At 58.5% G+C, this 26772-nt stretch overlaps 1 protein-coding gene across 2 annotated transcripts; it reads left to right on the forward strand.

Moving 5' to 3' along the window:
• The first annotated feature begins 1477 nt into the window (after positions 1 to 1477).
• Positions 1478 to 26486, forward strand: INSYN1 (inhibitory synaptic factor 1). 2 transcript variants are annotated; one of them, XM_068958465.1, is made up of 4 exons: positions 1478 to 1497; positions 1866 to 2074; positions 2420 to 3377; positions 25666 to 26486. In XM_068958465.1, exons 3-4 carry the CDS (start codon positions 3195 to 3197, stop codon positions 26362 to 26364), a joined length of 882 nt encoding a protein of 293 aa, XP_068814566.1. In that variant the 5' UTR covers positions 1478 to 1497; positions 1866 to 2074; positions 2420 to 3194; the 3' UTR covers positions 26365 to 26486. The 2 variants fall into 2 exon arrangements, with proteins under 2 accessions (XP_068814566.1, XP_068814564.1); XM_068958463.1 differs by lacking the exon at positions 1478 to 1497 and having other exon boundaries at positions 1761 to 2074.
• Positions 26487 to 26772: the final 286 nt, after the last annotated feature.

Consider the following 26772-nt stretch of genomic DNA (forward strand, 5'->3'; position numbering starts at 1 on the left):
TCAGCGCTGAAGAGCGAGAGCCGGCCTGGTTCTCGGCGATTCGTGCGTCGGGGGTTCACACCAGCCGAGGTTCAGGTACAAATAATTGCAAACGTTCTGAATTTCACCTCCTTTTATGCCAGCTCCTTAAGGAGCCACGGGGTTTTTTTTATCCAAAAGAGTTTTAGAAGCCAGGCTGATTCTTTTGATCTCCCTGATGCAGGAGTTGACTTTCTAGCAAGTGCTGAATGCGAGTTTGCTCCCTGTGGGTTGCCCAAGGTTCCCTGTGAAAATTTCACACCAGCTGTGCTATTACACAGTAAAATATCATTACAATAAGCCTGTGTACCGAGAAGTTTATCACTGACATCTGCCACGCACCCCATCAGTCCTGCCTTCCCGGAGACGCGCCGCTGGCCAACTCCACCGGCTCGCCAGCCCTCGCCGCCAGATGCACGCAGCTTGCACGAGGGGATATTCACCGCAGTGGCGAGGCCGGAGCGCAGACCCCGAGGCAACCTTCCCGCGGGAGCCGGGAGAGCCCCCATGAGCATCCCCGGGGCCTGCGCCAGCGGAGAGCTCACCAAAGCCGCATGTTAGAGGATGAGTCAGAGCAGGTCCTAGCCAAAAAGCGTGTGCAGCAGTTTTGATTCCACCCAGGAGGAGGCAATAAATAACACGCATACGCGCACACGCACATGCACACACACGCGCCGGCTCGCCTCTTGCAGACCTGGGATTGCCACCTATCGTCGAGGTTCAGTTCTAGGACAGGAAACTCGCCTGGCTTATATCGCTGCCAAATTTGGGGGCTGAATTCTCCCAGACTGGCTTTCTGCTTCAGGCTGATTCCCCCTGCCTCCTCCCTAGCTGTTTCCCCCCCTCCACACACTGTACACACACTGTACACACACACTGTACACACACACACACACACACACACACACACACACACACGCTCCCGCTGGTTGTTTTCTTCCCGCCCAGGCAAATCCTGCAGCAGGGACCTTCCTTACGGTGTTTTTCTTGCCCGCAGGGGATTCTAGAGCTGTTTGCGGTGCCAGTATGGCAGGGGGCAGCTGTGAGTCGCCCCGGGGCAGGGGGGCGTTTTGCCCTTGCCAAGCCTGGCTGCCGGGGTGCAGGCCCTGAGCCGGCTGGGGACAGCGCCCAAGCGCGCGGTGGGGGAAACTGAGGCACGGCCCCCCCCCCGACCCCTAGGGCGGCGAGGGCAGCCCCGCCGCCTCCCCCGCCGGCGCACCGCGGAAAGGGCCTCCCGGCCCCTTTAACCACCCCCCGCCCGGCGCAGGCTCGGCCCCTTTCTCTGACACAGCCGCCGCCGCCGAGCCGCGCCGGGAGCCGCGGGGAGCCGGGAGGCTGCGGCCGCTCCGCTCCGCGCCGCTCCGCCCCATGGCGCTGCCCGGGGCGCCGGGCGCCGCCCGCCCCCCGCCGCCGCCGCCGCCCGCCCGGCGCCCAGGGGGCGGCCAGCGCTGAGCCCCCCCCGCCCCGCCGCCGCCGCCGGTCGGTGCCCGCGGGAGGGAGGGAGGGGGGAGGCGGCGGCGGGGCCGGGGTGGGGGGGTGGGATGCGCGCTGCCCCCCCCCCCAAGCGGCGGGGAGGATGCGCCGCCGCGCTGCTTCCCCCGCTCTGCAGGGAAGGGATCGGGCCGGCGGGGGTGGTGGGGGGCAGTTTGGGGCAGGGGGTATTTGCTTCCCCCCCCACACCCCCACACATCCACCCCGAGGAGAGGTTGCGGCTCGGCCCCGCCGGGGAGGGGGGGTGATGCGGCCGCGGCGCCCCCCTGCCCGGCTGCGCTCGGAGCCGACGGGACCCCCGGGGGCTTCCCCCGAGGCTGGCACCTCCGCTAACGTCTCCCCCCATCTGCCAGCAGCCGAGGGAAGGTGGCCGCCGGACTCCGCTTGTGCCACGCGAAAGCCCGGAGGGAGGAGGAAGAGGAGGAGGGGGAGGAAGTAAAAAAAAAAAAAAGGAAAAAAAAAGGAAAGAAAGAAAGAAAGAAAAAAAACAGACGAGGAAGAGCTTGGACTGGAGCCAGGCACGGGGGGAAAAGGGGGATCTGGCTGCCTGCTCGCTGCTGCACTGGTAAGTTCTTGGGCTGCGTGTCTATCTGTCTGTCCATCCGTCTGTCCATCTGGCTCAGTGACGCCCCACTGTCTCCAGGACCCGAAATGGGGGAGAGGAGGGAGGGGGAGATGGGGCAGTACCAGGCTCCATCCTGGCCCCCCCCACCCCGCAGGTGGAGGGGTTGCCCAAATTTGGGTGGGGGGGGGTCCCCAAGGGCTGTCCGTGGCCTTGTCCTCCCAGTGGGGCTGGCGTTGAGGCCAGGCAGGAGGGAATTGAGCCCCCCCCCCCCCCCCCGCAGCGCTCCGGCTTTCCGGCTCCGGAAGGGATGGTTCCCGCATGTTGTCTGTCTGTCTGTCCCTGCAGGAGGGGGCCCTGGGCTGCACAGGACGCACGCGCCCGGCTCGGAGGGCCCCCGCGCTCGGGGGGAAGGAGCAGCGATCCGCCCGAGCCCCCTGCCCGGCTGCCCCGCCGTCCCCCGGCAGAGGAGCGGGCAGCGCCGGAGCCCGGGCCCAGCGCGAGCAGCAGCAGGCGTTCCTCGGAAGCACCCGCTGCCGGCACCCAGCGCCGAGCCACCGTCCCCGGGATCGGAGACGAGGAGAGGAGCGAGACGCTGGATTTTGGCTTCCCGGGACATCCGAAGGACTCTTCCTCCTCCTCCTCCTCCTCCTCCTCCTCCAGGCGACGACACCACCGCAGGCAGGTGCAGCCCTGTCCAGCCAGCCAGCCGTCCGCAAGCGGTCCGCACCCGCCGGCCCCCCGCCCCATGGCTACCCCGCGCCTCCCCACGGCCGACGACTGAAGGACGCGCGGCCCGACCACCGAGCCCTCCTCCGGCGCCCGCCGCCGGCTCCGCATGGTGCAGCCGCATCCGCGTCGTAAGGCAGCGCCCGGACGAGCCTTCCTCCTCCGGCTCCGACGGGCCCCGGCGCTACCCGCCTGCCCCGCTCCCGATCGGAGCGGCCTCGGTCACGGCCGGGGGAGGCGAGCGTGCGGCTGCGACTTCCTTGGAGGCAGGGGGGCGTTAAGATGGTGACAGCTCCCCGGGCGAGAGGGGCTCCGCGGACGCCAGGCCACCAGACTAGGGGGGAGCAGGATGGACAGAGGCGTTCTGGCCGGGAGCCGAGGCCGCTAGGGAAGGATGAACTCCCGCACCTCCCAGGACAGGCAGCCCAGCGGAGACCCCAGCAGCAGCAGCAGCAACTGTAGCAGCAGCAAGAGTCACTGCGAGAGGGAGCGCATCCGGAGCCGCATGAAAATGGTGATCGGGCAACTGGAAGGCATCTTGCAGGAGCTCAAGGAGGTCGCCAAGGAGCTCCGGGAGGTAGGAGAGCCCCAGGTCGGCGGCGCGGCGGACCTCGGCGAGCCGTCCCAGGGGGCTGAGAGCCGGGGAGGGGGGGTGCAACGCGTGATCACGCGTCCCCCCGGGAGGGGAACCCGGTGTGCGTGCGTGGGGTGTGATGGCACACACCCACCCACCCACACACCCCTCTGCAGGTTGCATTCCCCTTTGAGCAGCCGGTGTGTCATCAGCCGGCACAGGGCGCGCGAGCGATTGCACGCCCTGCAGGTGACGCGTCCCCGCGCTGCTCCGCGCCCGAGCGAGCCCTTCGCCCGGCTCTCGTAGGCGGCCGCTGGCCCCAACGGCAGGCGCGCGGTCCCCACGCCGGGCCGGGGATGCGCCCCGCCGCCGGGGCCGGGCTGGGCGTTGCAGAGCTCAGCCCGACGCCGGGTCGCAAAGGCGACGCGGTTCAGCCCCAGCCGCGAGCCGGAGTCAGCGGGGTGGCGCCCGCCTGGCTCTTTTGCAGCGCGCGATTTCCAAAGATGGAAAAAGGCCACATCTTGCAAATTGGCTTGTTGACCTTGACGCCAAGCGGCCGCTCAGTTTGCCCGCAGCCAGGCTGCTCGGCCGAAGCGCTGGGTCGAGCGCCCGGTGGGCGCTGCCGCTCCAAGGAGCGCCCTGGGTCACAAAACTGGCCCCAGGGCGAACATCCCCCCCACCCTCCGGCACCGTGTGTGTTTGTGCCGAACGCGTAGCCACGCGGTAGGGACCGCGCTGTTTTGGGGGGCTTTTGGGGTTGTTTGCCTTGACCGTGTTGGGGCAGGGAGGTGAGCGGAGCGGTGGGTCCCTCGTGCCGGTGGCCCGGGAGGGCCTGCTTGGCCGAAGGCAGCTGGGTGTCGCGCGGCCTCGGGGGGAGCCCACCCTCCTTGGCGTTGCAGAGGGCACCCAGAAAGGCTGGCAGCCAGCTGCTGGGGTTCGCCGTCGGCTGCAGGTGGGAACCCGCCTAGTCTGCCGAGCCGTTTGATGTTGCGGAGGTCTCTAACCGGTGGGTCTCCCCCCAGCTCCCCGACCCGGCGATTCCCCTTTGCCTGGAGCCCACGCTTGCACCGCGGGAGCATCCTCCTGGCTCCCTCCGGCCGCAGCATCCTCGGGAGCCGGGTGTGCAAGGGGTGGGGGTCCACGGCCAGTGGCAGTGCACAGAGCAGGGGGCATGCGTGGCTGCATACCATAGTGCAAAAAAGCGAGTAGCTGTCCTGTATTTTGGCTGTTGGGAAGCGTTTCTGCTGCTCCCTGTTAAAAGAAAACATACAAATATATGTATGGATATACACACACACGCACAAAGTGTGGCTGGAGTTTCCTGCCAGTGCAGAGGCACAACGACATTTGTTTGCTTGGTAATTGAACACTGTCGTGGCTCAAAGCTTGGGCCACAAGTCTCCGAAAAGGGGGGGCGGGGGGGGAAGGTGACCCAGACGTGGCTGATGATTTCGGATGCTTTCTGTGAGTGCTGGGGGTGGGAAGCTGTGAACGGCCACCGCTCGGTAGCCTTGAGCAGAACTTGTCCGCTTGCTTTTTGCAGCGGAGAGCGTGTGCGCGCGCCTATGTAGGTTTGCGCCAGCTACGTGGACTGAGCCAAACGTGATCGGGTTATTTCCGGAGACGCGTGAAACATCATCTCGCTGCGGGAAGTAGCCCACAGCGCGGGAGCGCTCCGGGGCTTACCAGCAGCTCGCTCGCGATGGGCCGGTCTGCAGGCGGGTGGGAAGCCAGGATCGGGGTGCTGCAGCACCCCGATCCCACCGGCAGCCAGAGCAGAGGAGCTCGCTACCCAGACTCTTTCCGGTAGAGCCCCGCACGGGATGCAGAGCTTTACCAGCCCGGCAAGGGGATATGGGCAAAGCGAAGCATTTGCATGGGTGTCTCTGGGGCAAAGCCGTACTTACCCCTCTGCCCTCCGAGATGCTCAGCAAGAAGCTGTATTTATGCGGGAAGGGGCTGGGGGACGCCGGGCAGCCCAGCGGCTGCTCCAGAGCCAGAGACACCGGGAGAGATGCTGTGGGCCAGGGTGCACACGTCGGGTCGGCAGGGGTTTTGTCATCCCCTTCTCCCCCGTTTGCCCTGCAGATGCTTTGGCGCCTAGAGGCGACGGAAAGCAGCGAGGACAACGCAGCGGGCTGGTGGCCCTGGGTTGAAAGCAGCTCCCATATGCGGTCCTTGGCGGATGGGTGACCGCGGTGGCGGTTCCCGGACGCGGTCGCTGGAGCAGCCAGCGCAGGAGAGGACCTGGGGGAAGGCACGGGGCTAGAGGAGTGCATGTTACCCTGCGTTAGCAAGCTGGGCTCGTGAGCAGACCGTCTCCTCCTAGGCGGGCTGGCGAGCGCATCCGCTGCACCCTTGGCCACGGCGGGCATCCGGGGGAGCTGCCGCAGTAAGGGCTGGATCTTCAGTGAGGCTCCCAGCATGGGGGAAGAGCTTTCCATGACCCAGAGGTGACATCTTCTGGCCTGAAGTGCCCCAGAGAATCACAGCGATCCTTTGGGATGGCTGCACTTTGTCCATGGCGTTGAAGGGAGCCCGCTCCTTTGGGAAAGCCGGCTCCAGGCAGGACCTTGTCCAGCCCCCGAAAACGCTGGGGCTGCCTGGCTGCACGGACGAGGGGAGCCACGTCTCCCCGTTGGTCCCTGCGAGGACTCAACCCGGCTCTGGCGGAGCCCGAGGTTTCCTTTCCCGCTTCTCATTGCTCTCTCAGCTCTTCCTCCAGCAAAAAGCAACCTCCATTAAATAAAGCAAGAAGGCCCTCGACTCTTGTAACGTCGATGGGGGAACCCAAAGCCCCTTCAGCACATCTCTGAAGGATTAAAAAAAATAATAAAAATAATAATAAAAAAACAAACCAGAAGGCAGAGCTATCTTCCGTTTAGCCCAAGCTCACTTCACGCTCCTCGAAGGGCATGAAGAGGCCTTTAAAAATGGAATGGGGGTAATTGATGCCCACTTTAATGCCTCTTTCATAGGGCCATAGATTTTTAAGGCCAGATGGGACCATTATGATCACACGAGCATCCCTCCTGCGGAGCATGGAGAGGGCTAAGGGAGACCTGGGCGACGGTATTGGACAAGTCTCTCACTTTCCATTTTGCAAGTGAGACTGAGCATGTCCGTGCTGTGTCTTCTGCAGCGAGGCGGTTTTTTCTCCCACCCGCAAGGCTCCTCAGCAAAAGCAACACATATTTGGACTGGGACAGTGAGTTCATTAAGAGCCTGTGGTCCAGGGTTTGGCCGTTTGCTGAGCTCGCCCAGTCCATGCTGTCTTTGCTCAGGAGTCCTGTCCTATAACTGCATTGGAATTATTTCCGTGATGGTGGAGACCCCCGTTAGACTGCACTCCTATAGTGCATGGTGCTACACAGGCTTGTGCTTCAGCGAGTTTTTCTGCTGACGAAAGTAAGGCACAGAGAGAGGATGTTCCAGATGCAGTGAGGAAACGCAGGAGGCCCACGTCTGGTTTCTGGGTTCCCCCTCCAGCCGGCAATAGTCTCGAAGGGTGCTGGGATGGGAAGTACCTGGCAAGTCCGCTTTCACCTTGGAAACGGAGCAGGAAAGCAGGGATTTCCCATCCGATTCTCAGCCTCGTCTCAAATGGTAGGCTGGCACCTGGTTGGGTCACAGACACATGAGCCAAGAGGGTATTTTAAGCAACCAGCCCATGGAGCCAGGCTGAGCTGGCCTCCCACGCCCCAGGTGAGCTGGGTTTGGCTGCTGGCTTTGCCACTGGTTTGTCCTTCTCGTCATTCCCTTGGGTCCCACGAGCCTCCCTCCTTCCTACCACATGTCAGCAGAGCGAGCTGGGGTCTCCATCCATCTGTTGGGACTGGAAAGCCCTCGGGCCCCTTTGTAGCATCCTCAGCACAGCTCAGCTGCCCAAACCCTCCTTGTCTGCCATGCAGGGCACACCGGGTCCCCGTCTTAGCTGGGAGAGGGAAAGGGGCGCCTCGTGCGCTCCTGCAGCCCCAACACTGTGACTCAGCTCTCACGTTCACAGGTGGGAGGAGGCAGACTGGGTGTGTTGCTGTATTTCTGCCAAAAACCCTGCCAGTTCTGGGGGTGGGTGCAAGTTGTGAGCCAGCCCCATGGTGGCGGCAGGAGCCGTCCCTGCCTGGGAGCTTCAGCGCTCTTCCCGCTCGTGCTGGGGCTCGCTCGGGCACCCTGTTATACCAGCACATCTCAGAGCAGAGGGGAGGGAGGCCTGAGGGTGTGGGGAGGCAGCTCTTGGAGTCCCCCGGTAACATCTTTTGTGTAAGATGCTGTAGCAGCCATGCCAAACCCAAGGGAGGAAGAGGAGCGCTAGAAGGTCATAGAGCTAAGTTGGACCCCCAGCAGGTCTTCATGCTTTGATGCCTCTGGGCTGGTGGAGCCTGCTCAGCCCCTGCCAAGTGCTTCTTTGGGCTACCGACCACCGTCCTGCTTCCTGCCCACCATCCTGCTCCCCGCTCTGCCCCAGCTCCATGAGGACACTACCCAACTGCTGGGAAGGGACATCCACAGAGAGCTGGCAGTGTGCAAGCCAGGGGGCTAAGGTCAGCCCTGCCTCACAAGATGACTTCTCCATGAGGCACCATGAAGCAGCATGGTCCAGAGGGGACATAGCCTGGTCCCTGGATAGCAGCAATGTCTCAAGCTGTCTCTGTCCAGCTGTAGTTGCCCAAGGGGAGCCCCTGATAGCATAGGGCTATGCAGCCAAGCCAGCCCTGAGCCTGGCCACCAGGTCTTCACCAGGTCCTGAAGTTTAACCATTCTAAACAACTTCTACAGTGCTCCCGTAGAACTTTGCAGCAGTTTGTCAGATTTATACAGTGCTGCATAAAACTCAGTGCAAGAGCAGGCACTGGAACTACAACGCAGCAGAGCAAAGGCTCTCCACGCACGTGGCTGCAGTCTGAGCACTGATGGTGTTCAGGGCACAGCAACTCTGGAGAAACACCACAGCAAGGCTGGCCCAGGGAAACCCTCTCCTGGGGCACTACCAGCATGGTCTGGGAGCACGGGAATACCAAACCAATGGTTGTCTGCAGTCTGAAAGACTTGCTGTCTTGGTACTGCAGATTTGGTTGTTGCAGACTGAAGGAATTAGCAGGAAGGAATTAGCAAACTGAAGGAATCACCTTGCAGCATCCCAGGCATGTAGAGATCTGGTTTTCTCTGCCCCTCCCAGTACCGAGCAGGCTTTGGGTTTTAGAGGCTTTGGAAATTCAGCTCCTTACTTTGTGAATCGATCAGAGCATGCACACATGTGAGCAAGTTATGTGGAAATCTCCTCCAAACCCACCCAGAAAAGTATATGGTAGACACTGGATGGCACATTTTAAGCTCTAGGAAATCAGCCTGGTGAAAGAAAAAATAAGCACCTGTGTTTCTCTACCTTGCATTTAGCAATTCTCTTCTTTGGTTGGAGTCACCTCCTTCCACCCAGCTGAAAGCAAGAACAAGCTCCCTCAAGCCAGAGCTACTGCTGCCTGCTGCCAACAGGCTTGGGGGATTTCTGTGATGAGCGCAAAGCAGAGCAGGATTTTGGAAATTGAAGCGTGTATCATTCTGCACCAGGCTGGGTATTGATGCGTGGGTCCCAGGCAGCCGGGAGATGCCCCCTTTCTGGACTGCTAAGGAAAAAACACATGACCAGACAGTGGTCGTTTTGCTGTGAAGCCTTTGAGTTTGGGGAGGTGAGGCCACCTGGAAATCCACTTGGGATAGAGGACTGCTCCCACGCATCAGCAGGGTGTTTCAGAGATGACACAGGAAGGTTGTGGGACCACTGGTATCTCAGGGTTGGGATGTTCCAGCCCCATGCCAACCTCTGAACCTCAAGGGTGCTGTCAGCCAAGTTGGACAGAGAGGTAGAGGTCTCAAGTTTCTAGCAGCTTTCTGGAAACAAGCAGTGGATTGCAGAGACAGTTTTAGTGTTCCCAGAGACAAATTCCCAGCTAGCAGCAACACATCCATTGGAGCTGACTGGCATCTTCTTGGGCACTGAAGTCAGGCAGGCAGGAGACTGCGGGCAGCAAGACACCCTGCCTGCTGATGGAGCAGCAAGGGCCAGCAGCTCCGTGCTGGAGGAGGGCCAAGGCAGTGCCTGGCAGGGCACCAGACACAGCAAGCAATGAACCAGGGCCACCCATGGAGTCCAGGCAGGAGTAAAAAGAGATGAGGCTAAAGACAGGCAAAGAGACAAGCTCCAGTGAATGCCTGAGGGTCCATGCAGGAGAGAAGCTACCTGCAGCACAGGTCTAAGGTCCAGCCAGGGCACAGAAAGGACTAGGGACAGGCACCCCTACAGCACATCTCAGACAGGGACTGAAGCTCCAGGCTGAGCTTAAATCTGCTCCTGGGCCATGGCCAGGGGGTGGGTGGGGATCCCAGGTGGAGCTGGTCAGGGCCATTAACACCTGTTAGTGCCCCCAGGGCCCTGAGACTTGCAACTATTTGTTTATTGTTTTGCCCAGGTTGCTTTTTAGCAGAAGGTTTAGGAAATGGTGCTTGGGAAAGGGCTATTAAGAGTGTGTCCAGTCAGTGCCTGCGTGGTCCTCTAGTCTCCTGGGAGGTTGGGGTCAGTAGCAGTGAGAAATCAGAGTGGTGGCAGGGGCTGAGGCGATGGGAGAGGGAGCTGAGGCTGCTGGAAAGCTGCAGTGTAGCCCTGTGGCCAAGAGAGCAGGCTGGAGACTTGCACGGTGGCAAGAGAAACTAGGCCTTAGCAGGGGGAGAGGGATAGAGCCCCCCATCTGATTTATCTAATCAGATGAAAGCAAGGGGGTTGCCAGATTTCCCGCGGGATTTAGGAGCCCCGGGAAGCACTTGGCGGGCAAGCTGTGCTGCAGCAGCCATCCGGTCCCGCTGCCAGCACAGCACCCTTCTTGCTCGCCCGGGGAGGTCTCCTGTGGACACCTGGTGGCAAAAAGAGCGGCAAGTGCAGAAAACACCCTTGGGCCCTGGGAAGGATGGAGGCACGTCCTGCCCTGGGCTGGCCTAGCTCTCGGCTGCTCCATGGCAAGATGCATCAAGGTCTTCCACAGTAGCTGAGTTATCCCAGCGCTATTCCAAAGCATCTCTAAGTGTTTTGTGGGGTTTTTTTGGGGGGAGGGGGAGTCATCAAGGCCATCAAGAGTTGCCAAGAAGCAGGGAGGCCAGAGCTGCATTTGCTGTCGTGGTTTGCAGGTGCCTGAGATCTGAAAAGACCTCCTGGCTGTGGGGTATGGGCTCGGGTGGTAGCACACAGCAAAGCTCAGCTCTTGGAGACATTGCAGCAGGCTGAATGCTGGGTACAAGGCAAGCGAAGCCACCATGGGACTGTGATCGCGTCCGTTTGTGCAGCTACCTCCTCTATCTGGGGCCTCGCTGTTCAGGTGGGATTTGGGGTTGGACGTGCTTAGCAAGTGTCAATCACGAGGCTCCATTACTGCATGGGACACTTCACCAAACACACCTATGGAGCCCCAAAACCTTTGCCAAGCGATGTTCAAAGGCCATTTGTATCCTTCCGTTTCTTTGAGATTTTTGCAAAGACCTGGTGAGAGGATCTGGGTGACTCCTCACCACAGGGCGGCTGACAGCTTTGCAAGTCTGCAGGAGACAGGCCGGTCTCCCTCAACCACAAAGGTTTTGGCTTTACCTTTGCAAAAAAAAAAAAACCAAAAGCCAACAAAAAATGCTGCACAGGCATGAGCGCTTTTACCCTGAGGATAGTTCCTGCCCTGCCACCATTCACCAGCTCCTCACACAGCCAGATAAGGCATTTTTTGGGTCCTTCCCTGCTTCAGCAGAGATTTTGAGTTGCCGCCTCAGTTCTCAGCAGATAATTTGGATTGCAGGATACTCTGACCGCAGGGGGCATGCTGGGCTCCGGCTGGGAAACGGGCCCGGCCCTGGGGAAGCTGCAGGTCAGGAGCAGAGCCCAGCTCTCCTGGGCCCCCGAGCCTCGTCCCTGCTGCTCGTCGGCCCCCGGCGAGCCCCGCCGGTCCCGAGACAGGAGGCAACCGCGCAGTTTGGGACCAGAGCTGCTTCACAGGGGAGCTCAGACACAGGAATCTGCCTTAATCCCCTCTCGGTCCCCCGGCACCCTCTGCTGAGAGCGATTCCCATGTGAACACCGATAAATCTCCTGTGTCATTTTACATGTCCATTTTATTCAGGATGATGTTTTTCCAGTTTCGTTTCTCCCACTCTCCTCTCTCCCTCCCTCTCCATTGCCTTTTGTGTATATAATTATTCTCCAGCACTCCAAGACAGGGCTGTATTATGTGCGGGGAAAATGATTATTAAATCTTTGACTGAAATCGCACACTGGAAGTACAATCACGCAGGAGGCAGGGGCTGAAGGCGCTTCCGCTGAGCCGTTTCCACGCCGGCTGCCTCCCGCTCCCCTCCTGCCCGCCGGCCTGGCCTGGGACCTGCTGGGGGACACGCGGGCAGCGGAAAGGGCGATGCCCCGCGTAGGAAAAAACGCTGGGAGCTCCCCGCGATCCTCTCGGCACGCCAGGCAAAGATGCTGCTAAGCCCAGGCCCCTTCCCGTCGCCGGGCCATCGGTTTGGCCAGCGCGGGAAACCAACTGTGGGAAACATTCAGAGAGGAGTAAAGGAACTAACCCAACCCATCTTTATCCCACAGTATAATACCTTATTGGTCCGCATACAGCCTCTAAATCCCCTTGTGCCTCCATCCCGCGGGGACAGGCGCTGTCTTGCCCTGTCGCTCCCCAGGTACCAGCCAGCACCGGAGCAGCAGTGGGATCTGCCAGGTCTCCGCAAGCCGTAAAGCGGCGCTGGGAGGTTCCCCAGCTACCGTTTTCAACGCTTTCTCTGAGGTCTTTGGTAGAAGGAAGATCCAAAAACGCTACTGTTATGATAATAAATACCTTAATAATCTTGTGATCAATAGGTGATTAGCCTCGAATGCTTTGGAAAGTTCACGGCGAGAAGGCAGCTTATTATTCTGATAACACGTTTCAGAGATCTATGCGATGATTTTCAACTATTTAGCGGCTGATGATACAGCAAATGATCCGGAGGTCTGTGGTGCACTGGAACAGGCAACACAGCACTATCACTTATACATGTCAGCTTGGGGAGAGAGGCCCCTGTAGCCCAGGTTTCCCTGGCTTGCTTGCAAGCGAGCTCCAATTAATCATTTATTCACTATTAAATATTTACTCACCTTGCCTTCTCTGGAAAGCATTTTGGGAAACGTGGGAAGGCCCCTGCGCTGGAAAAGTTTGGCTGCTCTGTTACAGGGGGGCTTTTGGGGGTGGCTGAAGTTGCTATTTTCCCAGTAGAGGAGCAAGATAGGAGCCAGTTTGAGGAAATGGTGTCAAATGCCTCGGCGTTGATTTGAAGCCACCGTACCTGGTGGCATTGCCTAGAGAATGGGGTTTTCTGCCTGGGCTGCATGAGCCCTCTGCAGCTCCCTCCGTGCTCAGCCCACAGCGAGGTAGGGCACGGAGGGAGGCAGGTCGGGGCAAGTACAGGAAAGGAGGCCTGCAGGCTGCCTGAGGCATGGCCTGCGGAAACTGCTCTTCCCTTTGCACCCAGAAGGAGCAGGCTCTTCTCTTTTTGTGTGGTGGCAAGGAGCAGCCTCACATGCCCCCTTTCGAGGGACGAGGATTTGCATTTGAGATGCTCCAGTTCCTGAAAGGACCATTTGAAATCCCTGAGAGCAGCTGGCAGGCCTGGAGGCACCCTACAGGCACTCAGCACACCTGGACTTCAGGTCTGGGGTGGCCTGAATTGGGGTTTTTGTACAAGCAACGTCCCTGTGATTAGAGCTGTGCAGGAGAAGGTGCAGCCACCACCCGAGCCCCCGACCCAACGCTCCCAGCACTGCCCTGTGCTGAACCCCGGAAACCCACGTGGTTCCCCTGTGGTTTATTGCAATGTTTTTCTAAAGGAAAAGTCCCCAGCCTGGCAAGGGGAATAGTTGTTTTGCTCTGGGTTGGGAAAACGCAATTGCACTCTCTGTCCTTGGTTTGCAGCCCGTTCTCGCACCATCTGCCAGCTTTTCCGGTGAGCAGTGCGCTGCCGACACTGCCTCTCGCTGCGTGAAGTTCAGTCCCTCTTGATCTTCCAAGTGAAGTTCCCACCAAAACAGAGATGCTGCTACGGAAAAAGTCTGTTTCGACAAGTCGTCATTGTTCCAGCCAAAAAAATGCCACTGAATTGAGGAATTCCCAGGCAGCAGGAGGGTGCCTGGTGGCAGCCCGTTCTCCCGCCCTCGCGGGGCTGCTTTGATTGCCCCCAGCCCACGAGCCTCTCCTGCAAGCGGTTTCTCCCAAAGGCCAAGCGCCGCCAGCCCTAAGTGCCGATTCACTTCAAAAACGGGACTGTGATGTGTCAGTGCACACTACTTTGATCACAAGCATCTTCTCTCTCCTTCTCCAGCCCATCCTCTCCTACAGTCAGAGCAATAGGTATTACCAATTACTGCCTGCACAGCTCTTCACTGGAGCTGATGAATCCATACAGCCCATTCAGATGAAGCCTTTGAAGTCCCATCTCTTCCTCCCGCGTTGTCCGTCGACTCTCCAGCAGCTTCTCAGGTTTTGAAGAGAATTAGCCTATGAATAGGAAACAGAATGGCCAAAATGTCGAAACGCAGGCCACCAAATCTAACTCATAGCTAGAGACCCAAGTGGAAAGTGCTTGATTTGCAGCTGAGCTGATTACCAAAACTCCTATTAAAAAGAATGTTCCAGGTGTTCAACATCTGTCTACTCAGGTATCTAGCTGGGGAGGGAAGTAGCCATTTTGGGACATCCAGGCTTTTACCATAAAGCCTTCTGGCTCCCAGTGCTGTTTGAGGGTGTGGGGACCACACACAAGCTCTGGGGGGGGGAGGGGGATCCTGTCCCCCAGTCTCACACCGGCAGGGAAGCTGGTCAGGTGCTTAAAGACCTTCTCATGAGACAGAAGGGAAAATTTTTACTTGAAAACTCCGTGATGGAAGTGTAGCTTACAGAGTGAACAAAAAGGAAGGGCATGGAGTTAAAAGTATTTGGCATTTGTAATTGCCAGGCTCATGGTGATGGTCACAGAGACGAGGAGGCAGCGATGGCCTCCTCCACAGGTCTTGGTGTGTGGGCAAGGATCCAGGGCAGATGCAGGAAGCCAGTGCTGTGGCCAGGCTGGCCTCTCCCAGCCAGTCATGCGATGGCTTTGCTCACTGTGTCAGCAGGGCTCCCAGTCCCCCAAAACACCTCTCCCAGATGGGCTTGGGTGCCAAGTCAGGTCTTCAGGTCTGGGACACTGCCAGGTTCATTCCCTGCAGAGGGAGGTTTTCTCCAGGAGGAGGAGGGTGCCAGCTACCTCACTGTGGCTGTGATGGATCTCGGAAACACTCAGGAAACATTTGGTCAGAGAGTGGAACGAGTTGCCACAGGGCTCGCTGCTGCAAGGAGCCTGCACAGGGGTCTGGCACATATGTAGGTGCCATCAGAAGCCACACGATCGCAGCAGACAGGAACAAAAAAGCAGAAAGAGGCATTAAACCTTGTGCTTCAGGGCTAAGGGTGATCTCCCCTCGCGATAAGGATGAAACCTGCCAAGAGGTGCCTTCTCCAGAGGTCCCTTCATGCCTGTGGGCAGACACCCTGGCCAGCACAAGTGCTTGGAGCAGCATCTCCCAAGTGATCGGGCTGCAGAAACAGGTGGGAATTCTCAGCTACAGCTGCACAGCTCCATCTCACCTTCTCTATGAGTTGTCCCATTTAGTCACTTGGTCTGGTAAGCCGAGTGGAAAATGACTGGATCCACTTTGCATCCCGACTGGGCCAGCACAGCTGTTTCTTGTGGGGCAGTAATACAGCATCGTGGTTTTGGAAGAAGGTGGCACAGGGGCTTTTTCCTCCAGACTGGGCTGTGCTGCAGCCTGAGGAATGAAGGCAAAGGCAGAAAGAGCTGTGGTTTCTCCCTTCTCCGGGGAAGGGTTGTAAGAGCTGGCTGCTGCAGTGAGTAAAAAACAGAGGAAGTGAGCTAGGCACCTCCCATACTCCATTCGCATCACGTCCTCCCCCTCCATCGCTCCCGACACGCTGCCGAGAGGCTCCCGCAGTCTGGGTGAGAGTGCATGAAACAGGGCCCTCCACCTCTGCCCGCAGCCCAGGCCAGGACCCCAGCGTCCACACAACCTGGCTGGGTGCTCTCCCCTGCCAGGGCCCCTTTCTCCTGCAGCTGGGGGAACCTCCCATGCCCAGCTTCCCACCCCAGAGCCATGCTGGACAGGGGGGGATCTGGATCTGCCCTGCAGGACCATCCTTCACCCTTGGCTTCATCTCTCCCAGGCCTGTGACCAGAGGAGGCACATCAGGCACACATGCCCGATTGGGTGGCTGGATCCTTCCTCCTTCCCCACTGGGCATCCCACAGCTCTACCAGCACCTTGGGGCTGCTCAGCTCTAGACACAAGCTGGACTATGATGGACAGCAAGGCTCTTCCCCACATAACCTGCTGTCTACAGTGGCTGCCAAAACTGGTGCTCTCCTGAGCCTCTAGTCTCAGAGGGGGAAACTGAGGCACAGAGCGAGGACAGGTTCTGCCCAGGTGCTCTGAGATGCAGACAAACCCCACAGCATTTCATCCCTGTTGCTAGCAGCAGGACCCACTCTTCGCTCAGCACCATGCAGGCAGTTCATCAGGTGCTCAGTCTGAAGCTAAGCAGTAATTTGGGTTTAGCTGGATGGCATTGCCCCCACAGCTGTCTTTGGAAAGGAACAGACTCTTAGGGACCCATCTAAGGAAGAAAGCCCTGGTCTTTGGGGTGGGAACAGGCTAGGCAGCTCTGTGGTTTGGCTTTGCACCTATCTCCAGAGCACTCCAGCAACGGCAGGGTCTGCAGGCACCCGGTCCCACCCCTTTACCCACTCGGTGCCTTGCACCAGCTCTTGCTCCTGCTGCTCCAAGCTCAGTGCTCTGGGCAATTATTTTCATTTGCCTAAATAATGCCACAGTGCCAGGTTGGTTCCTCCTTCCTTTCCTTTTCAGGGCAAGGATGAATTCCCCACACCATGCTTTCAAGCAGGGGGATGAGCAGAGTGACCCCACTAAGGACGAGGAGAGCCTTCCCGCAGCATCTCTGGGGAGGGAGCAATCCCCAGCCCCCCGCGCAGAGGACGTGGTGCCACCTCTGGGCTCACCCAGCAATCTTCATTTTTCCTGCTCAGCCCAGAAAGGGCCCTCAGACTTTGCAGGAGCCAAAACACTCAAAGCAGTGTTGAGCATTACAGTGTCAAAATGGCATGAGATAAACATCAACAAGGCTGGGAGCTGTCAGACTTTGGGATTTAAGCTGATCTCTAGGTAGCTGCAAACAAGATGAAACCTAAAAGCAAAGGAGGAAGAGGGCAACATCTCCCTCTAGGCATCCTAGGGTCACTCAAGGCACCCACAGCCCCAGCCTGTCTCTCCTCTCCGTTCGCAGGCGATGGAGCCACCCCTCACCTTCGTGGGCAGCAAGACCTTCGCTGGGGTCTTGCCCAGAGACACCCCCCCCCAGCCCAAGTAGGGGAGAGGGACTGGCATCCATCCTCTGCTGTCCCACTGCTGCCACCAGCAATGGTCATCTCCACTAAAAGACTCTGATGGTCTGCCACAGGAAGGAGAACAGAGGAGAGAAGACCAAATCCTACTTTACATTTAAATCCAGGCCTCAGTGAGTACCAAGTGTCACATAGGTACTTAATACCCCCAACCCGTTTAAAATAGAAAGAGCGGGGAGAGCGTTCCTAAAAATAGCTTGTAGCAAGCCGTGGCTGATGTGACACTAATCCCCACATGCTGCTGCAGGGGCAGGGAGGGGGACGGGTGCATGGTGGCTCACATGGGAGCTGGCGTTGGGGAAGGAGACAGGGAGACCAGCTTTGTCCCAGGGCTGGAAAGCCCAAGTCATAGCCTGTAGCTAGTGACCCCAGAAACATGCCCCAAGACCCCTCGGTCCCAACACTTAGTTCAAGGAAGAGTAGGGAAAAAACTCCCCCATTGGTGCTGGAAAAGAGGGCCCCACCAGATTCAACTCACGGGGTTTGGGAGGTCCAGGAGTAAAGCTCTGGGAGAGGTTTCCCCTGAACCTGGTGTTATAATCACTGGTCTGAGAAGCGACTGAGACAGAGCCTTCCTGAAAAGGGAGGTGATCTCATTTCAGCTGAGGGCTTCAGTGAAACCATTTTCTGCCTTATTAAAAAATAATAATAGTTGGGTGTTTCCCAGGGACAACTCTTTTCTCCTTTTTCCCAAGTCTTTTTTTGTCACTGAGAAAGAAGGTCACATGCTCTTTTCTCCCCCTTTTCCTCAAGGTCCTCCCTTCTTCACCAGAGGAAAACAAACAAGAGTTAAAAAAGAGAGATGACTGTGTAATGGGAGCAGAAGCTATTGCCTTTTCTGATTTGGAAAGTTTCATGCAGATGCTGGTGTCACACAGTGTCTGCTGACCGGGAGGCTCACACGTGGGTCCCACTTGGCGCGTGTGAGCCTTCAAAGCCAAAGTGCTGCTGTAAGACATCCTCTAGCAAAGGACCAATTAGCCCCTACCAGCTCTTCCTGGGCTTCTTGTGCAGGCAAGGGTCAAAAAGGCAAGAAAGCAAATCTAAGTCAATGGGAGAGGGAGAAAAGCTTAGAGAAAGCATGTGTGCACTTACACACACTTTCCATTATCACATAGTGGCACCATCCAGGAGCAGGGCTGTCCTCAAGGGAGATGAGCCTGGAGGGATCAGCCACAAGGTCTACTGACAGCCCCAGATGCAGCAAGCAATGAACCAGGTCCATAGGCCACCCAGGAGACAGGGTCAGAGACAAGACTTGAGACAAGCCACTTACAACATAGGGCTGAGGTCCATCCAGGAGATAAGGCCAAAGGCAAGGCTACAACATACATCCAAGGGGTTCATCCAGGAGATGAGCTACCTACAGCACAGGTCTAAGGTCCAGCCAGGATACAGAGGCAGAGACAGGGCTGGGGACAAGCACCACTACAACAGAGCTCAGGAAAGGACTAGAGGCCCAGGCTGAGCTTAAATGGGCTCCTGGGTCCATGGGCAGCAGGTGGGTGGGGGTCCCAAGTGGAGATGGTCAGGGCCATTAACACCTGTTAGTGCCCTCAGGGCCCTGACAGCCTGAGCATCTCCAAAAAGGGACTTTGCTCCTCCGCTCTGAGTGCTTAGGGCCCGGTGGTTGGAGGACTCTTTTAACTTCCAATCGAAACTTGATCCTGGCTAGGGTGTGCCCATTTTTCCCTGGAAAGATGTTTTCCCACGCCTTATATTGCCATGATGTTACTGGTCAACGCACTCCTAGACAACAATCCGTGGCACCTCAGCCCAAATTTTCCTGGTGAGACAAAAGCCTGGATGACCCAAGTGCTGCCCTCTCCATCCATGCCACTCAGGGGCACTGGCCAGGCCGGCAGTTGGCCCCACCGGTGGCCACGCTGGTGGCCCAGGTGCCATGGCAGGAGCGCAGCAGCGAGTCAGAAGCCCACTCCACCTGCTTACCACACATGCCAGCCTGGTCCTCTCATCAAGGTCAAGAAAAGCTGCAGCCTACAACTGATCTTCTTTCTCAGCGCATTTGTGCTGTGTGGCCAGGAGGTTGTGTAGGAGCAGCTAAGGCAGGGCATCCCTCCCCTGCCGGGGACTGGGGTGGCCAAGAAGGGAGTGCAAGGAGGTCCTCTCTCTCCCCAGCCCTGTTTGCTGGAAATAGTGACCATGCCAGCAGGGATCTGTCATTGCTATGGCCAGGGCAGGACGTGCTCTTCCCGAGGCTGGACGTGAGGCACTGGCACAGCACCCCAAGAGGCCACCCAGAGGAGCTGAGCATCAAGGCAAGCAAGCAAGAGTGCGGTCCGGCAGTGCAGCTGCCCCTCTGCCCCAGGGTCAAGGGATCCCTGGGAAGAGGGAGAGGGGCTGGTCACCAGCCAGCAAACTGCCGGGGCTGGGGAAACCCTGCTTGCAAAGAGGGGGGGTTCACCAGCCTCTGCTGAGAGCCTCAAGGAGAGCGGGGAAAGAGGAGCATTTAGGAAGGGCAGCGGCAGGGCAGGGGGCAGAGCCCTGGCGGTCCATGGCCAAGGAGAGTGGGAGAGCTGTGCTGCAACGGGTACTGCCTGAGGTCAGCAGGGCTCATTTATGCCCAAATTGGCTGCTGTGAACATTGCTCTGGCTTCGTGCCTTTGCAGGTCTAAGTACAGTACTTCCTTCCTTCCTTCCTTCCATCCTTCCTTCCTTCTTTTCTTCAGCCCTTCTGTCTTTCGGTCCTTCCTTCTGTTCTTCCTTTCTTTGCAGCTGGAAAACTCATGGTTGATTTCCACCAGGAAAGAAGGAGGTAGGAAAGAGCAGGGGAAGGAAAAGGAAGCGAAGAGAAAGGTAGTAATGAAAACTAACAAGCAAAACGTTTGCGCTCAGAGAAACTGCTCGAAAAATACCAGCAAAATTGCTTTTTCGTTACAAAATGATGGTGTTCAGAGAGGGCTGGGGAGTAGCTGTAGCAAAAATAATCTTAGGGCGCCGGTGCAAGATGCAGAGCGGATTTAGCCGGGGGGAGGACGCAACTCAATCCCTGGGATAGCGCATCCCACAGGAGGACCCCGCATTGCTGGGGAGCTGCTGGATACCTATGGAGCGACCACCTCGATGATGAGTCGGGACTTGGGGAGCTGGTGCCCTTCATGGGCCTCCCACTAATGAGCTTTTCCATTTATAGTTTTGCTCCCCTTTATGTTGGGAAAAGTTCAGCGCCAGGAAGGAGGCCTCAAGCAGCTGTTGGGAATGGGAAGGAGAAGTTAGGGGTGTATGGACAGTTCAATCACTGCAGCACTAGGCCAAGACATCCATGCTTAATTTTAGCCAGCCCAGCATCCATCCATGACTATTATCTGTCCTTGTATCCACCCAGGCAACTCCCAGCCGCCACGAGCAGCATGCCCACCAAAAGCTCCCATGTTCAGGGGAAAGGTACTTACCCAATGAAACATCCAAGGTGTCGCTCCACTTTGACAGAGTCTGCTCAAACTCTTCCCAAAACACTCCCGGCCAATGAGGGGCCACAGCACCACTGTGCCTGCTGTTGCTCAGTGTTTGCTGAGTAAAATGCTGGCATTGAAGCGAGCCTGAGGCACTTGCCCACACGGATGTCCATGCCAGGGGTAAAACACAAAATGCAGGAACTGGTGCACAAGTGGGTACAAGCAAGGTTGAGTGCCAGGGCTCCTGGGTCCTCATCTCCACTGCCATGCCATTACGGCAGGTAAATCCCTTTGGTCCCTAAGCCATGATGCCGTCTCTGCTTTGTGGGGTTGGAGATGGGCGTCCGTCTAGCAGCCACTTTGTGAGGAGGTGGGGCATCATTGAGAGATCTTCTTGTGCCCGCATCTCCCTTAGCAGCATGAGGAGTGCAGTGTGGGTGCCCGCGCTCCCCTGGCTCTACCAAAATGCCTGGTTCTCCACAAGGGTTCAATGCACCTGCAGCTCAGCCCGGGGTGTCTGTCTGTCCATTGTAGCCCAGCTGCAAAACCATCAGCCCGTTGTCATTGCTGCTGTCTGGTACGCACAGAGGCCATGTGGCTCCCCCCTGCCCAAGGCTGGTGGGGTGCGAGCCTGGGGCTCAGCACCCCCATCTGCCTCGGCCTCCCTCCAGGCTGGCAGTGCCCTCTGCAAGGAGGGCACAGGCCCTCTGCCAGCTCCCCCGGAGAGGTGAGCACGGAGAGGGGGAGGAAATCCAGCCACCCTGCCAAAAATATGCACTTAAAAACGCTGCTGATTTTAATTTTCACTTCGTGCTCTGCCTCCCACATAAGAGAAATGCCACACACACACACACACACACACACAGCGCCATACAGAAATATCAGCCAAGAAATAACACGCTTCACCCAGAGACCAAGCAAAGGCAAGGCTCGACACAGATGTAACACCAGCGGGTGCTTGGGTGAAAACCGGGGAGGGGAGGGATTATTACTCGCCCTTGTGTGAACCTGGGCAGGATTAGTCCCCTGGCTGTGCTAGGAGCCTGGCAGGTCTAGGATTAAAAACCTCCTCCCCTGAGGGTCCATTGGATGTGCTAAGCAGTGGGCAAAGTCGAGGGTGGAGGACGAGAGCGAGAGCCCCGCGCCCTGCAGAGTTGACTGCCCCCGGGCTTGCAGCGGTGCCGGGCGCTGCACAGCTGAGGGACAGGGACAGCCCTACCCTGGTCGGTTGGGGGAGAGGGCTGGGAGCGATTTCTGCCCCTCATTTCGCAGGCAGGGGAGCAGACGCACGGAGGAGTCGAGCGAGTCGCTCAGGTTCACGCAGGGACTCGGACTGAGCTGGGAAGGCAACCCAGATGTCAGACCATCTGCTCGGTGCCTTGCGAGCCCCCTCGTCCTCCGGCTCCAGCCTGCTGCGCCTGTGCTGCGTCTCCCCCTCCCGGCTTTGCCCTTTCATCCATTCCCCACTGCACGCAGCCATGGTGCCCGAGCGCCTCGCTGTGCGCCCGCGCACCGGCGCAGTGCCGTGTCTCCCTCCAAGCGGCACAACAGGAGCGCAGGGTTTTGCCCCCTTAGCCCAGGGAGCCAAGCAAGGCTGGGGGCTGGGAGGTGGCTCAGCTGGGTACCCTGCATCCTGTCTCTTCTCACTGCTGGAGATGAAAACAGGTTGGGAGGTGATGCTGCTAGGAGCCTGCCTTGCTCCTCGCTCTGGGCCCTGCTCCGTCCCTGACCCAGCTGCTGTTGGCCCAGCAGAAAGGTCTAGCAGCACATTCCCAGTGGGAAGAGGCCAGGTTGTCCTGCAAGCTTGAGCTCAGGGGCCATCTTCTGCAGTCACAACTTGTTCACATGGAGCTGACGGTGCCCGTCAGCTTGTTCTGCATTTCCTCCCATCATGCTCAGCATCAGCATCATCCATCCCAGTTCAGTTTGGGCAGGTATGGTTCAATTAGTTTGTCTCCAAGTGAGTTTTTGCAAAGAGTCATGCCAGCTTCTTGGCGAGTAGTGAGACTCACATCCCTGGTCCACGCGGGCCCTTTGATCCTTGTGAAATGCCCAGTGCTAGCTCTGAGGTTGCTGACACCTTGCTTCTGAACAGCTTTATGACATACTAATCTGGAAGTAGGACCTCTCTTCTTTGAACCAGAATTAAAAGCCATGAGACTATTTGTCAAGGTCTTTTACTGGTGCGCTGCTCATGTTTGCCAGGAGAGAACAGGCCCTGTTCTTAACGAAAGCAATCTAAATCAAGTCGTGATCAAAACAAATATCTTGCTTTAATTAACTGGAGGATGTGCAGGTGTTCGTGAGATAAGTGCTATGAAAGTTCAACCACTTGATCTGTATTTGGGAAGGGAAAAACCCTATTCCAAGCTCGGTGTTTGCCTCTGATCATCCCCTTCAGACTGATACTGCAGTAACTAACAACATCTTTAAGGGACACATGACGCCAGTTGAAAATTTTTAACAAACAACTTCTGATCTCCAGAAACACACTTTCCATGATAACATGTCTCATGTCATTCAGAAAACGGCTTTTATGTAAATGAAAGAATTGAAGGTGGATGTCCAAATGGAGCTCACCCTGTTGCTTCAGAACTCCCTGAACACCTACCTCCCCCGAAGGTGCTGAGCAAATACCAAATCCAGGGACTATAACTTTCTTCCAGATTTCACTTTGTTCTGATCTATAGTCCTGACTCCAAAAATAAATGCACAGTTATCCTGTAAAAGCAGATATCTTGACCTTAAAGGTGATCAAGAACACATCGTGAAATTAGCAAAATGACAGCTAACATAATCGTGAACAGCAACTGAACATCTCAGCAAATCTGAGCAGAGTTTGTTCTCCATCAAATGAAGCCCGCTGATGAAGACCAGAGCCCTGACTTGAGCCTTCACGGAAAAGTGACCTCTTGGTTCTCTCTGGTTGAACGTCTGTCCAGGACACCTGACCAAAGCTTGCACTGGAAACATATTTCCCAGTCCCTCCTGTGGTGGCAAAGGTCCTGGTGTGCTGCCCAGACTTCCTCTGGATGTTCATCCATCACAGGAGCTGATGGGCTTCGTGGGTGAAGTCACTGTACTAAAACTTCTGTCCTTTCCTACTGAGCTGGGTCTCCTCATGCTTGTAGGCAGCTCTTGCCCTGGACCTGGACCCCAGGAGATTGCAGGACAGCACTGTTCCTGGAGCCCCATGTCTGAGAGAGGGCCACCACTGTGAAGGTGCGTGAGAAGCCACTTGGAGGGAGCTGTGGGGCAGGAGAAATGGGGCACCTGCCTTGAGTGCCACGACTATGCACTCAGTGAGGGGGTGTAGGACTGGCTTTCCAACCCAGCGACCAGGAGCACATCCATGCTTTACATCTAGCTCCTCCTTAACCTATTTCTCCACCTGGGCAGGCATGCTGCCACCTTCTCTTGAGGCATGTAGGCCTCTTCCACCATCTGTAGCCCCTCAGGTGCCTCCAGGGCCTTGGGCAGTGCTTTGTGGCCATCTGCTCAGGTGGTTTGCAGGAGCCCTGGGTATCCAGAGAGCTCGCCCTAGGAGTCAGGCATTGCCTGATGAGCGGAGGGAGGGCAAGCAGCCTTGGCAAGGGCAGGCTGGTTTGCTCCCAGGCCTTGGGAGATCTCTGGGTGACGTTCGGACATAGGGGCGGCCAACCTGCAGCTCCCAATATTCATGCTCAACTCTGCACTGGTGCTCACTAGGGGCTAGCACGGGCGCTGAGGCTGTCTGGTCGCCCTGAGACCCAGCTGTACCCTGGCATGTCCGCTTGTCCTTGCTAGCAAGGACCTATGGAAAACAGCTCTCACTGGAGTGGAGTCTGAGCTTCCAGGTACCTTCTTTAGGCAGCGGGCCGAGCGAGTGGCCGGGGCGATGCGGGGCTTGCAGCGGGAGGCATGCTACCATCGTGGCTCTGCTTTTCATTCCTCCAACAGCCTCAGAAATACAAGTTGCCAGTCTCCCTGCGAGCTGGAATGGGAACTAGGACATAATGGTCTATTATTTTTAATTTTTTAAGGGCTTGTTTTATTCATGCCCAAGAGGCAACTGCCGCGGTGTGCTCTTTGCCTGCCTTGTGCCAGCGCGTGTCCCCGCCGTGGTCTGCACCGCGCAGGGTGACCAACTCCCTCGGCAAGGCTTGTTGTCCTGCTGGAGGTCGAGACGTGCGGGCTCCTGCAGGGACACGGGGACAGGGCACGCCACAGGCTCGCTTGGATGCCAGCCCCATCTCAGGGGACACGCTCCCGGCAGCATGGGAGCGTTGGCGGGGAGAGACAAGTGCTGCGGGTCAGACCTGCTCCCTGTCCCCCATGGTCTAGCTGCTTTAATATAATAAACACGTGCTGGGTGGCCCTTGCAAGAGAGGGAGGATTTGGAAATGAGCTCCCTCCTCCCCGGAGCGCCGTGACGCTGAGGCACGGGGCGGCAGAGGTGTCGATGGCCGCGAATAGCTTCACCTGCTCCGCTCGGGTGGGAAGCGCCGGTGGGAGAGCAGCGGGCGTAAGAGTTTTCTTGCCAGCTAGCGACAGCGCAGCTAAAAATTATCCAGATGCCACTCTGCAGCCAGAGCACGTTGGGTGGGAGCGAGGCAGGGTGGCGAGAGAGAGGTGCCGGGCAGGCAGAGGGGTGCTGTGGCCGAGCGCGAGGGACGGATGCGGGCGCGGGAACCGAGCGAGAGACTTGGCCACCCGGGGCGCGGGTCAGCCGTGTGCACAGGGGATTTGGGTGCCCCGCTGCTCGCTGCGTGGGTGGCACACGCTCCCTGTGCGAGCTGGCATTTGCCCAGAAAGCTTTGCCCCCACTTCGCCTCCGCTCTGTCCCCTGGGTGACCTGTCTGAGCACCTCGGGTTGGCTCCTCTCCCACGGGAGAACGGGAAGGACGAGAGGCAGGCGGACAAGAGAGGGAGACAAGCAAGAGGAGAAGAAGGAGAGGAAGGGGGCACCAGGACAAGAGCCTGCAGCCTCGGTTGGAGAGCAAGCGAGTCCCATGAGCCGTTGGGTTGGCTTGGCTTCCCGCCGAGGGCTTCCCCAGAGCAGCTCCTGGCTTCTCCTCCTTGCTGAGACCCGTCTTACCCGGCTCCGCCGAGAGCCAGGCTGAGACCCTGTCAACTCATCTCACTGGTGGTGTCCGCAGGATGCCAGCCAAGCTGGGCAGGAGGCCTTGGTCTCCCCGGGCTCGGGCAGCGTAGCGCTCTGCCCCTCTCTAGTGGCTGGAAGGCAGCGGCCGAGGGATTCGGGACCGCCGGCGAGCCGAACGGGGCGTGTTAAGACATGGGTGCCCGCGCGGGGCCGGCGAGCCTGCCCTGCCCCCTTGTCTCCACCTCCGCAGGTGGTGAGCCAGATCGACCGGCTGACGTCGGATTTCGAGTTCGAGCTGGAGCCGGACGACTGGACCACGGCGACGGCGAGCAGCACGTCGAGCAGCGAGAAGGGCGGCGGCGGCGGCGGCGGCGGCGGCGGTGGCCTGGAGCTGGGCCAGCTGGACTTCCTGGCCTCCGACATCCTCTCCGACAGCTGGGAATTCTGCTCCTTCCTGGAGGCCTCCACCCCCTCGGACTCGGGCGACGGCTCCGAGCCGCCGCCGGGCCGCCAGCCCGACTACCGGCTGATGAACGGCGGCGCGCCGCTGGCCAACGGCCCCCGCGGCGGGACGCCCGACTCGTCCAGCGAGGAGGCCTTCGGCGGCGGCGGCGGCGGCCTCAGGCCCTCGCACCACCGGACGCCGGGCACGAGGGAGCGGGTCCGCTTCAGCGACAAGGTGCTCTACCATGCCCTGTGCTGCGACGACGACCAGGACGGCCACGGGCCGGGGGCCACCGCCGTCACCCCGCCGCCACCACCGCCGGGGGTCCACGCCGGCCCCGAGGAGCCGCGGGAGGCCGGGCGCAAGGCGCTGGCCAAGCACCCGGCCTCGCTGCCGCAGCGGCCGCCCACCAGGAACAGCGGCACGCAGACCGTGGCCGACAAAAGCACCCAGACGGCGCTGCCTTACGTCCCGGCCAAGCAGAAAATCAAAAATAAAAACTGAGCCCCCCACCCCACCCCACCCCACCGCCGCCGCGCACCGGGGTGGGGAGGGGGGGCCCAGGGCGGCCGGGCACCTGGGGAGGGCCAGAATTATATATATATAAATATATATATATATTTAAATAAATCAGTGCTACTAATAAAAACGGCGTGAAAAGGTGGCAACGAGGCAAACGGGCCGACTACCTTAACCGTCTTTCTCGAGGCTCAGGGAACGTGCAGCTCTTTTGTGGCCCGGGGAGGGTCGGAGCGCAATAAACCATACCTAACGAACGGCATCACCAGTTAAAACAGCAGCGAGATCTGAATCAGTATCTGTGTGCCCAGAGGGTGGAAAGTCTCCACGCGCAGAGCCCCCGAAGCGGGGCACGTGCCGGCGCCCGGGGCCGGTGGCCAGCCCGGGGGACGC

This window comes from Struthio camelus, chromosome 12 (assembly GCF_040807025.1).
Source record: "Struthio camelus isolate bStrCam1 chromosome 12, bStrCam1.hap1, whole genome shotgun sequence".
NCBI classification, from domain to species: Eukaryota; Metazoa; Chordata; class Aves; order Struthioniformes; family Struthionidae; genus Struthio; species Struthio camelus.

Coding starts and splice junctions, on each gene's coding strand:
- INSYN1 (XM_068958465.1), top strand. CDS start 3,195: ATGAACTCCCGCACCTCCCAGGACAGGCAGCCCAGCGGAGACCCCAGC. Junction 3,378..25,665: donor TCGCCAAGGAGCTCCGGGAG/GTAGGAGAGCCC, acceptor CCACCTCCGCAG/GTGGTGAGCCAGATCGACCG.